This window comes from Kryptolebias marmoratus, linkage group LG13 (assembly GCF_001649575.2).
Source record: "Kryptolebias marmoratus isolate JLee-2015 linkage group LG13, ASM164957v2, whole genome shotgun sequence".
Lineage (NCBI taxonomy): Eukaryota > Metazoa > Chordata > Actinopteri > Cyprinodontiformes > Rivulidae > Kryptolebias > Kryptolebias marmoratus.
Genome location: NC_051442.1, coordinates 16,962,818 through 16,976,023, shown reverse-complemented (window position 1 = coordinate 16,976,023; position 13,206 = coordinate 16,962,818). Strand labels below are relative to the sequence as shown.

The window sequence follows — 13,206 nt, the reverse complement described above, 5'->3', positions numbered from 1 at the left end:
GGCCAACATTTCTATAAATCCTTTGTTTTTATTGGTCTTCAGTAATATTCTAATTTTCTGATATGATGAATTTGAGATTTTCATTTGTTGTCATTTGTAATCATCAAAATTAAACGAAATAAACATTTGAAATATATGAGTTTGTATGTAATGAATGAATATAATATACAAGTTTCACTTTTTAAATGGAATTACTGAAATCAATCTACTTTTTCATGATATTCTAATTTTATGACCAGCACCTGTATATCTGACAAGAATTTTGTCTGTAGTAGATCTCAAATTTTCCAATGGTGATCACCAGGACCCTGCAGCCTGGATGCAAGCTATCAGTCCCTGTGTCTCTTGTGTGTCCACAACACTTTGGATTGTGGATGTAGCTTAAGTTTAAAGAACTGATGTAATAGAATAAGCAAGCTCTTTGGTAGGATCTTTGCAAAACTAACAATGAGTTACTTGGTGACCATGACCTCAAAGAGCAAACATTTAATTTTCCCATATCTAGCATTACAAGCAAGCTTTTCAATTCCACTCTGTGATGGAACGACCACGCAGGCACTAAAGAAGCTGAGTGAGGTCAGCATGTTGCGTTTGGGTGCATGTGTATGTGGCAAGAGTGTGATAGAGAGGAAAAGCTTTAGCAGGCTGTTATTAAATATTGTGCATAGCCTGTGCACTGTGCCGTGTTTGACTGAGGGCAGCTATTGTGCGCCTTTCATCTTAAGTGCTTCTAAAATCTGCCCTGCAAGCACATATATCAAAGTAAATCATTGCTATAATTTTAGGGGGAAATTTATCACGGATCAGAGGAAAGCAGCTTATGAAGATATGGTTAACTGCTGGTGGTATTTAATATTTGAACAAAAGACTTTACTACCTCCTGAAATGATCAAGCAGACACAATGAAAGCCTTGGGTTCTTAGGTCAGTCATATTTGAATGAATTCTTTACTGGAAGCTTGTTTTTTTAAGACTTAATGCCCCACAGGTTTACTTAAGCAGATGAAATCTGTTGACTTACCTCTACAGGCTGGCTCTGTCTCATTCCACTGTGGGTTTTGTGAATCCACACACTCAATCACTACAGAGCCTTGCTCCAGAGTGTAACCAGGGTCACATGAGAATTCAACCACTGCTCCCACACTGTAGGTGGAGTCGCTGCTGCTGAAGTTGCCATACTTCACAAAGGGTTCATAGCACATCCCTTTTGCAAAGGCTGTGGACAAAAAAAAAAAAAAAATAACGGTAGGCCAAAGATATAGACAGCATACTATCAGCCAGTTTTACAATGTGCATTTTCTGCCTGCCTTCGTATCTGATGGCTGCACCGGTGGAAGTCATTGTCCCATCTGTGGTGAATTCTACAAACAGGTACCGTCCAGTGCTGAGCACTCCTTCATTTGGCAAGTATTCAACCTCGTAGGAGTCGTACACAGGAGGAGAGTCTATGTTGTTGCCATTTTTTATCAACAACCTGAAAAAAAAGAAGTGAAATAACATACAAAGCATAAATATAAATGTGGCTTGAACAATAATGGAGGAATAAAAAACTTAACAAGCTGCCTGAGAACAGTTCTGTCTTCCAGTTGTAGCTGTAATAACTTTGTGTCATGGTTTGAAATCACTCCAATAAGGTGCACAACCATGCATGACAATAATAATAGAATCACCTGTTTGATGCTACCTCAGCCTCCTCAGTTCATCTTGAAATATTGCAATGACATTTTTTTTAACTTTCACTGTATTTAAAAGATTTTGGTTATCAGATGCCCTTGAGAGTTAATGCTCAATCCACGTGGATACTGTTATTCAGACAATGAGTTCAAACCATGAAACCATCAGAGATGAGCTGGAGATTCACATATTTCAATGTTCTTTAACTGTACATTCAGTTTTCCTCTCAGTGTACCAATGAGCCATAACCAATCACAGCAAAAGTGAAAAACACTGGACTCTGAGTTTAAAGGATTGCAATGACACCTTGCAGTTGACAGGAAGTGAGCTTTCTGTCCTTGAAGTTGATGTGTTAGAAGCAAAAAAAGGGGGGCAGGCTGGTGGAATTAAGTGACTTTGACAAGAGCCAAATTATGACGCTATATATCCGGGTCATAGCGTCTCCACAACTGCTCCTCCATGTGGGATGTTCCCTCAGTCTGCAGGGGTTAGGACCCTTCCAAGAGCGTTTCAGAAAGGAAAACTGATTAATGGGTAACAGGGTCATGGGTGGCCAAGGCCCATTGACACACTTGGAGAACAAAAGCTGGCAAGTGTTGTCTGATCAAACAGAAGGGCTCAGATTGCTGAAAAAGTTAACACCAGCTCAGATAGTGAGTTGTCAGAAACCATGGTTTGTTTTGTGTAGGGGCTGAGTAGACCAAAGTGGTTAGGGTATCTGACCTGTGTTCTCTACCAAAATAATCTGAGGTAAGGACACATATTTTCAAACTGGATCACAGAGAAATAGAAGAAAGTCTGGTCTGATGACTGAGAAATGCAAGCTGGCAAGGGCAGTGTGACATTTTTGATAATGTGCTGGAAACCTTTGGAGTTGCTGTTCGTGTGGCTATTTTAGCTGTACCATCCACTTAATGCAACTTCTGTTAAAAAAAAAGTAATGCCCCTTTTTTAGTTTTTATTTTTTGTTGTTGTTGGTATTAGCCCCGCTCAGACTAGCTGTTAGCTAGTTATTTGGGTCAAACCTAAACTCCATTTCTCTAAATTGAGGTAATTTGAAGAGCTATAGAGAACAAGTGATATATTAGTTGTTCAGCTTTAACAGATCGATTTCCTGGTGACCACCAGGTGCCGAAACCACAGCACACCATCGGAGCTGTATTGGAGTCCATGCCTTCAAGAACCTAAGCTGTTTAAGTGGCAAAAGTAAAAACTCAGCAACATTTGGTGGTCATAATGATGTGGCTGATGGGTGAATCGTTACATCTATGTCACGCATTGACTACCTGTCATCATCTTCTGCCAAAGCAACCTTCTCAAAGTGAACGTGAAGCCGGTGGCCTTTAGGGGCTTCCAGCACCCAGTGGCAGGTCAGATTGTTGCTGTAGTTGCCGGGGAAACCAGGAGAAACAATACGACCAGTGGTGGCATTTTTTATCATCCCTCCACAGGACGCTAAATGAGAAGAAACAGCAAGGAAAGAAAAAGAGTGTAAAGAGTTAGAGGGTAAACCTAGATGAAAAAAAAAATAAAATAAAACATAATGAAACTGTGGGAGGGGGTGTTTAGAAAAAAAGTTCCTGTCTGTGCACAGATTGCATCGATCTCCAGTGGACTGTAGCTGGACAACACTAGACGACTCTCCTGGGTCTCAGAGTGTCTGATACTTAGAGAAAAGCATGGCAAAATGGCAGCAGTAACACTATCATTTGAGAGCAGCTGCAGGCAGGCAGGCAGAGTGAAAGGCCGGAACAGTCAGATGAGCCTTCAACAGCAGGAGACAGACAGACATGTGTTATAATGAAGGCAGCCACGTCCAATGGCTTTGTTTTGCCTCATCTCCAAAGAATAGCTCTCTGCGCACAGTTGGCCTCTCAAATCAACTCGGTGGGAGACCAGCAAGAGAAAGCATTCGTTAATCAAAATTACCTGTTTTCTCGAGGAAACCTGGTGAGAAAATGATTCACTCCACTTATTTTCTTAGATTCCTAAATGATTTATTTTGCTCAAGATTTTAATTGTTTAACATGTTCCAAATATTCCCCACATTATTAGAAAAATATTTTGTAAAACTAGGAGCAAATTAAGACATGTTCGCTAAATAATTCTTCACATCCTGAAGATCAAGTCTTATAAAAAAGTAAATCACACAAATCTTTCCCACATTCAAGGAGTAACCTCTAGTTAAGTGAGATTGTTTATATATTTACATTTTATTTTATTTTAAATTTTTTGTGAGATTAGAAAGAGTGAATGGGTCTGGCCAAAAGATTTTAGTTGCCTTACCGACGCATCTGGGCTCTTTCCCGCTCCAGTAAGGTGTGGTTGCGTTGCGACACATGAGCATTTTAGGACCTTGCAGCTTGTATCCAGTGAAACATCTGAAGAAGGCTTCTCCTCCAGCATGGAGGTGCGTTACTGAAACTTCTCCACCAGCCGGCTCTTTGGGGAACGCACAGCTCAGCACAAAGGCTGGGGAGAAGAAATTCAGAAATTCAGAGAAGGGGGGAGTACAGCTTTGAATTGGTCGAGCAGTTTTAATAAATCAGCACAAAATGACAACAGAGAAATCATAATTGAGAAAGAAAAAGGCAGCCAACAATTATAAAAGAGACAAAAGATGGAGGCAAAGGAGTCAACTTAAAAATTACAACAAAAATTGACAAATCGATGCAAGATTAATTATATTTATTTATATTTTATTAATTATAATTATTATAGAAAAATGTAACTGCCAGGAAAGAAACACAAAATACTGCAAAGATATGAACTCAACTTATTCTTGACATTAAATAGACACAAATCTAAAAAAGAAAAGCAAAAACAAAAAAAAACATAATTTGAACTAGTTATAATTTTCCTGCAATCTCAGAGTCAAATGATTTTTGTCCCCAATTTTTTGTTTTCAGAATTTGTCTTGTCAGTCACGCAAGTGTGCAAACCCCCAAAAATACTCAAAGATAAAGAAAAATCAATTTGGTAATAATATTGTCCCAATTTTTGCTTTTGTTTGTCCTGTTAGGATCCCTTATATGTATCTAAAGAAAGAAAACAGACAGAGCATTTATGCTGAATAATGCAGTGCACGTACACAACGTTCAATAGCTTGATAAGATGCAGTACAACCTATTACAGCTCAAATCTGTAGATTAACTGCATGTTCTGATGATCAAACACTTTATAAAGTTAGCGGATAGGTAATTTTTGAATTGATGTTTTAGATGTATAATTTGCCAGGGATCGATGATTTATTAGTCATGAAAAAAAAGTCCAATTCTTGCCAAGATTATCTGCAGCTTTAACTGGCTGCTGAGCACAATCCAGTGTGTCCTAACTTTTACTGTTTATTTTGTTGACCATGTTTTCTCTCCTTGGAATCACTGTTTAAAACCAGCAAATATTTGGATATAATAGGGGGGATGGAAAATTGCTTTTCCATTATTTCTGCATACAAATAAAACACAATGTTTCAGCTATCTGGCTCTCTCAAAAAACATGCACACAATTAGGGCTGGTTTACAACCAACCTCAAACTGTTTTTCTAGTCTCCATATGGTAATTATTGTTTACTAATACATAAAATATGCAAATTTACAAAGACACGTTTGGAGCAATATGGTAATTACCGGGGCTTTGTGATTCATGCTACTGCAAGAAGGCTGACAAATGGAAGTATTGCTGATAAACTCGATATCACAGTGGGTCTGTAGCATGATAGTGGAGGAAGAATAGCCTGTGCAGTGGCTGTCAAAGAGTCACGATTGCTGTAGGGTAAGATCAATGTTCCTGGAGTTGCTTTGCATTGTTGTCCTGTCGCTGTTTTTAAATAAATGGTGTAGAATGAGAGGGAGTTAGCATAGATAATGAAGTAAGCTAAGCAAGTCTTTAATGGAAGCTATTAAACAACCTTCTCCTCCTGTCTAATAACCACACGGTTCTACCTCATTAGTGTAGGCACTTTAACGACCAGAGTAAAACTTTTAAACTTCTTGAAATGCGGGAACAACAGAAATAGTAACATAATTGGACTGACTAAGGCTTGTGCTCCAAAAACACAGTGATTGTGAAGCTCCATAAAACAGACACCCTTTAAACCCTCCTGAAGCCCTCAAAAGAGAGACAGAGAGAGATGAAGAGAGGTAGAGAAGAGGTAGAGAAGCCCTTGTAATTTCAGGTCAATTTGACCTGAAGGCCACTGGAGCCAGTAACGTTGAATATACATTGACCAGTACCATTAACCTGACTTGGGTTAGCGAGTACCATCTTCTAGGAAAATTGTTTCACCGAGGAATCAACAGTTTTAATGCTAAAAGCACAGATCCTGAAAACACAAGGTTCTACAGAGGGGGGCAGAAATTTTGCCTTTGCAGAATCAAGAGGAAATTGTACACTGAAGACTATGCAAACTAAGTTAATGATTTAACTAAAGGTTAATCCTTGCTAGGTTGCTTGTTTCTATTAATGTTTTGTCCGTTTTTGATCACTGAAGAATAAATTTGACCTGGTTTAGTTCAAACTTAAAACAACAAAGCACATTGAGTAAATATTTCTTGTGGCCTGTCGTTAAATTTGCTAATGAATTTTAACGACTCTTATCTGTGGTGGCCGGAGACTGCCATTTACTGAAGGTTAGGTTTTTTCACTTGCTTGATGTTTGTGTTAGCAAGGATCAAGATTTTATAGTTTTTTTTTCTGTGTAATATTTGAGTTTACTTTTTAATGGTTGTATTGCTCTAATATGTCTGCTGACTGACTTCTGATAAACTGAGAACCCACCAGTGTGGCACTTTGATGACACTCCTGTTGGATTTCAGGCTGGATGATACAACGTAACCTAATGATTTTGATTCAGAGGAGACAAACTCAATATTTCTGTCATGGTTTGCCATGTTTTGTGTTTTCTTGGTTTCATTCTTAGTCAAGCGGTTTTGGTTGTGTAGCTGATGTGTAGTTCTGTAGTTCAGGCTGTACCCTCCTGGTGTCCTCATTTGTTCTTCTTCCAGCTCCTAATCTACCACCTGCTCTGAGTTTCTAATCAGCTCACCTGTTGCTACTTACTTATCACCCCTCACAGATTTTAAGATTGTTTTTTTTTTTTTTCAACACTTCATTGTCAGATCATCTTGGTAATTTCTGTTCACTCCAGTTTATGTCATGGCCAGTTATTCTGCTTTGTTTTAAACACTGAAATCCAAAGTCTTGATAGAGAACCTGCCTCCAGCTTGCCTGGGTTTGGGTCCATTCAGCTACAATAAAATGACAACTTTTCCTCCAATCGGTCAAAATAATTATTTGTCCTTTAATGATTTGATGATTTCATGAAATATATTAGTGTCACAATAATAATAATTTTGTAAAACAATATTTTATATGGTGAATTGTTTTGTATAAGACATCACCATTTAAGTGATTATTCTTTACATTCTATTTATTTGGACTACGTAATTAACATTTTAAATAATCTAACTCTACACAAGGGACACTTTTAACTTCACAATGTTAAAAGTGGAAAAGAGTCATTTTATGACAGTTTCACAAAATGCAAAGCTTTTCACAGATAAAACTCAAGGCTCCAAAGCAGGTCTGCTTAGATTCTCCTTTTCAACTTCTATATCTACCAGACGATGCCAAAACTTTACGAAACACCGAACAAGTCTGAAAATGAATATCACCTATAAAAGAAACAGAAATTTAGATAAAGAAAGCCTTGTGTTTGTAAAACGGTGACAAGATAAGAAGTTCTGTCAAGAACATTTTCGTTTGTTCACACATAAATTTTCTAGATTAATATTGGGTTATTTTTCTCAGTTTCAAAATGATCGCGGCTGGTGTCTCAGAGATATGATACCATGTGAAAAAAAAAGAAATGTAACAAGCTTTTCCACAAAGCCAGTATTTGACACTCTGGGATTACATGCAAAGAATGCTGGGCAACTGAAGGTTAACAGCACAAAGATAAACTGAATTCTTGCAGTAGGTTTGCTTTGAAGTGCTTTCATTTCAGTCTTTTGTAGATGAAAAACAGTTTATCAATATTTTCTGTTACTCTGAGTCTAAATTGTCTATTGAGTAACATCATTTCTATCAGTTTTTAGACTCGAACATCAGGGAAAACAACCCCAAATGCATAATGACCATAACGTTTTTTGAAACTACTGATTCGCGTGCTTTATTTGCACAAACCACTGGTTTCCATCGTTATGAAACAAGCTCTTGCTTTGCCGTAAATCAGCGAGCCACAGGGACGAAGCACACTGCCCTTGGGTCATCCATTTCATTCATAGTTTATCACTAGCTCCAATGAACCTAGTTATTGCCATTATCATAGCAGCATTTAAATCCCTATTGAGCATACAATGGGGGAGCTGGAGGCAAAAATTGCGGAGCCAATTCCTAAAGTATTAAATTACGTGCTGCTTCCATTCCAGTGGATGTGGAGCTGGGCCATAAAGCCTGATTGTTTTGCCATTAGAAATAATAGATCCACAGTGCAGACAGGCAGGAAGATTAGCTGGTACTGTAGAGCCCCAGGAAACAGATGTGGACCGTATGTCTTTTGTTGCTTTCTTGTCGACGAGTTGAAGAGAGGAAATAGACACACAGATAACAATGAGGTACAAACTCTGCAGCTCAACAAGTAGAAGATGAAATTTTAGAACAAATTTGAGATTTTAGAGAGATTTTACTGTAAAATGTGTTTTAACCGCAGTGAAATAACAACCATTCCTTTTCCTGTACAACATAGAATGACGATGAAAGCTAAAAACATGCAACAATGTTTTGAAAAAAAATGCCAAGAAAAAAAATATAGCTTAAATTGTCTGGAATTTAAATAAAACACAATTTTAATCATGGAAAATGTTTTTTATTATGATTTGTCAGAACAAATGATCGCAAAGCATGTCAATTTACACTATTCTTTTTTATATATATATTTTAGCCCCTTCCTAGTCCTTCACAAGCCTTCATAAGGAATGTCTCCTTTCAGTATTTGATTGTGTTATATATAAATAATTTTGCATGTGTATATATGTATACATATACTGCCTAGCCAAAAAATAGTTGCCACCAAAAAAAAAAAGTTACACACTCTAATATTTTGTTGGACCACCTTTAGCTTTGATTACGGCACACATTCACTGTGGCATTGTTTCAATAAGCTTCTGCAATTTATTTCCATCCAGTGTTGCATTAATTTTTCACCAAGATCTTACACTGATGATGGTCGAGTCTGCTGCACAAAGCCTTCTCCAGCACATTCCAAAGATTCTCAATGGAGTTAAGGTCTGGACTCTGTGGTGGCCAATCCAAGTGTGAAAATGATGTCTCATGCTCCCTGAACCACTCTTTTACAATTTGAGCCGGATGAATCCTGGCATTGTCATCTTGGAATATGCCTGTGCCATCAGGGAAGAAAAAAATCCACTGATGGAATAACCTGGTCATTCAGAATATTCAGGTAGTCAGCTGACCTTGTTCTTTGAGCACATACTGTTGCTGAACCAAGACCTGACCAACTGCAGCAATCTCAGGTCATAGCACTGCCCCCACAGGCTTGTACAGTTGGCACTAGGCCTGATCTCCATTTGGAGAAATATAGTTTTAATCTGACAGAATTAATGAGCTAATGGCTTGTCCGATTGGGGTCAAGACCAAAGTGGATGTCTGTTGCCTCAAAAAACAACTCAAATCTCAAAGATTTTTATAGCAAACACTTTAAAAAACTTTGAATTAAATGATTATTTACATAGAGTCCCAAGCACAAGTAGAAGCAGCTGTCTGAATTCCTTTCTGAGCAGAGCATTGCACTACCTGTAGAAATATCACAATATTTCTACTTAGATAACTGTGTGATGCAATACTGATGGCATTGTAAAGATTTTTAAAAAGTGTTTACACGAGGTGGTAAAGAAATGTGTAACATTGGAGCTGTTTTAACTTTTTGAACAGCAGCAATTCACTTTGGTTAGCTCATCAATGCAATCAAATTAAATTTTATTTGTCCAAACTGACGCAGATCAAAAAGCTATCCACAACAGGTAAGATGTTCATAACTTTTCTACAGGATCCCACATCAAAAAGGCCTGAAGTAGTCTTTTATGTTTAAAATAGTTACCATAATTCAAAGAAATCTAATTATACTAATTAAAAGGAAACCATTTATAAAAGATAATTAGTTTCACCAACTTCATTAAAATAAATCTGACTTAGTCTGAGTAAGAAAAAAAAAAAAAAATCAGCCTAAAAGATTTGTTAACCAAACAGATAAATTAAGTTACAGCAGTTTAATTGTTTCATCAACTTGTTGAATAAATATATTTTTGTCCATTCATTATGTGGCATTTTTGTGTGTGAACAATGGGATTACCTGTGCCCAAAATTAGATGCAATGCTATCAACAAATATAAAATCACAAATGTGTGTTTTCGACCCATATAATATTAACATTACAAACCATCTCTAAATGCATTTTTATTATTTTTGCATGCATGCTTCATTTGCTTAAGTACTTAAAAATTGAAAATGCTGCTATTCAGCCAGTAATGGACAAATGCTGATGTGTGGGACAGTATAGTTGAGATGAGAAAGCTGGTAATAGCGAGTTACCAAATGAATTTGGACAAACAAATAAAATGCTTTTCACTTCAGGTCTACTAACTGCTGCACGCTTGTGTGACTGGCTCTTTCTGTGTGTGTGTGTGTAGCCAGAATGAATCCCATCAGGTAAAAAGCTGGAATTGGATGAAATTTGGCAAGGTGAGGGCAGGAGATAATGAAATGGGGGTGAGAGAAAACTAAACAAACAATGAATACAGTGCAGATACTTAATAGAAGTTGATTTGGAGACTATTATGTGTTTTGGTTATATTGTCATTTGATGGAAAATGTGTTTTCAAGGAGACAAAATTCTGTTTTAGTGAGTCGACATGACTTGTCAGCTTTTATTCTGATAAAAAAAAAAGATACAGCAGCAGTTTCTTGGTAAGCAGCATGTGGGAGGATGTGACTGTCACTGTATCCAAGCCTCATGTCCTGGCTGTGAATCAAAGCATTGCTTTTTACACAAAGATCAATAGTGTTGTCTCTGGGAAAGTGATTCAGTTGTGCAAAGCCAGACACGATAGTTCTGCCCTGATATGGCCTATTGATATTTATGTGGTTGGGTTAAATCCTTGATTTTAATGGTCATTTATTCAATAAAGGCTATTAAAGAGAAATAACTTTGAACTAAAGGCAGAATCTAATCAATGCTGCTCAAAACAGTTGGCAAACGGTGAATCACTGACAGTGGAGTTATCTGGCCAACTCACTTGTCAATGCAGCTTATTAGTTAAAGTCAATCACAAAACTCCTGGGAAATGATATAAATAAACCCGTTTGTGACAAAATCTTGAAACTGAAGGTGCAAATTAGTTCAGCTGGGAGTAAATTAAACCTTATGTTATCAACATTTTTATATAAATCTTAAAAGTGTTGTCTAAAATCTAAAGGGACTGCTTTTTAATAATAACTAAGAAATTTCTGAAGAAGTTTTAAATCGCGCCAATGCAGCTGCTGCCTGAAATTTTTTATTAAATTCAGCTTTTCTTCTTTAAAGCCCAAAAGTAAGTTGGGAATTAATTTTGTAATAATCTGAGCTAAGAAAATGTTGTTGTGTAAAAAGTGTAAAGAGAACCAAGATAAAAAAAAAAAAATGCTGTCAGTGGCTCATTATGGTCACCGGGGAAACCACACACTCATGTCTCTCACTCCCTGGCGGCACTCTTAAAAAGACAGGCGGACAAAAACACAGAGTAAAATTTACTCCTCAAACAAACAGTCACTGTGCAAAAACTAAAGGATCATGCTGTACAATCAGCAGGATTATTGCACCAGTGCCACACCTGTGAGGTGGATGGATTATCTCAGCTAAGGAGATGTTCTTACTAATGAAGATTTACACAAAATTTTGAACACTATTTGAGAGAAAAAGGTCTATTGCGTACAAAAAAAGGTCTAAGATCTTTGAGTTCAGCTCATGAAAAATGGGAGCAAAAACAAAAGTGTTGTGTTTATATTTTTCGTTCAGTATAATTTGACAAGCTGGGTGTATGAAAACATACATCACACTGTGCATGTCAACATGTATAGTTTCATTAAAAAGAAATGAACCTGAAGTATGATGTTCCCCTTCCTTACACATCCCTTTTCCCCCATTTTAGTATTAAACATAAAACACACCTTTAATCATGTTCCAAGTGTCAGGCACACTGCTGATGTAATAGAGGCATCCATCAGTCTGCCATCACAGGAGGAGCTAACGCTGTAGCAGATATTAATTACCTCGAGCTGTGGAGAACCTCTCCATGCTTCTGTCTCCTTCTCCATGCTTGTCCGGTCACATTACTCACAACCTATTATAGAGGACAAGGTGATACTCTGCTTACGAAGCAGAGAAACACAAACGCAAAATTCTTCTTCAAGAAAGGCCTTTTTTTTCTCATTACCTCAACCTGTCTAAATTTGAACCATTGTTTGTTTGCCAGATTCTTGACAAGTATAAAAGAAACCTGTTTACATGAATTTGCTCTACATTTCATAATAAATAAAAACTGACAAATAATTTACTCTATTCTTACAACGAAATAGCTTGATAAATAAGTAAGATTGATCTTTTTTGAGCTTTGACAAACCTTTGTGTCTTTTAATTATCGCCAGCTGCCTAAGACAAAGCAGACAATGGTTTAGCCTGTCAGTATGTCTGTTTTAGTGTGTTTATTTGTCTGTAGCATTAGCAAAATATCTCATGTACCAGTGGACAAATTTCATTGAAACTCTCAGACAATAATCATTAGCTAACAAAGAAATAGCTATAACTCAGACAGTTTTACAGCTTATGAGCTAAAGCTTGGTGTGGTAGTAGCTGAATGCAATCCACCTCACAGACTCTGAACACTAACTGATTAAAGTCTGTTTTCAAAACATTTGAAGTCAAATTTGTCTGTTTGTTTGCAAAATATCTGATGAACCACTGGACAAATTTTAATGAAACTTTCAGAACGTAACCATTGGATATACATTTTTAACTGATTTTCTCTCAGGGGTTAATCCAATTCAAAATTGCCACCACGGCTAATCAAACTTAATCAACCAAAAAAACTGACTGAGTTAATTTTTACAAATATTGAGTTAAACATGATGTGGCAGTTGCAGAGAAACAGTGCCTAAACCAACAATTCTGTTAATATTCTGACTTAAAGGTTCACCGTCCTCATTAAACTACCTTTAATATTAGACCATAGCTGTTTTGCCTTCCCTCTAATGAAAATACATTGACTTCTGCCTCCAAAGGGGAAAAAAACTGTTGACATCCACATTCCTGATGTTGAAGCTTTAAATTAGTAGTTCATAAAGCAGTGTTTGACATGTTGCTGGAGACATCTTAACTTATTTATGAACTACAGATATATTTTGAAAAATGTGCAGAAAACAGTCTGGACATCCTCTGCAGAGCACATTCATACATGCACTTCACGGCAACCCCCCCCCCCCC

General features: G+C 37.1%; 1 protein-coding gene across 3 annotated transcripts in view; it reads right to left on the bottom strand.

Moving 5' to 3' along the window:
- The window catches only part of LOC108233887 (seizure protein 6 homolog), a 115,679-nt gene that overhangs the window by 21,890 nt on the left and 80,583 nt on the right, over positions 1-13,206 (bottom strand). For all 3 annotated transcript variants that reach the window (XM_017412643.3, XM_017412642.3, XM_017412641.3), the window contains exons 5-8: positions 3,960-4,145; positions 2,960-3,128; positions 1,307-1,473; positions 1,021-1,215 (exon numbers count right to left, since the gene is read on the bottom strand). In XM_017412643.3, the coding sequence (XP_017268132.1) occupies positions 1,021-1,215; positions 1,307-1,473; positions 2,960-3,128; positions 3,960-4,145 (717 nt within the window). The remainder of the gene's footprint in view (positions 1-1,020; positions 1,216-1,306; positions 1,474-2,959; positions 3,129-3,959; positions 4,146-13,206) is intronic.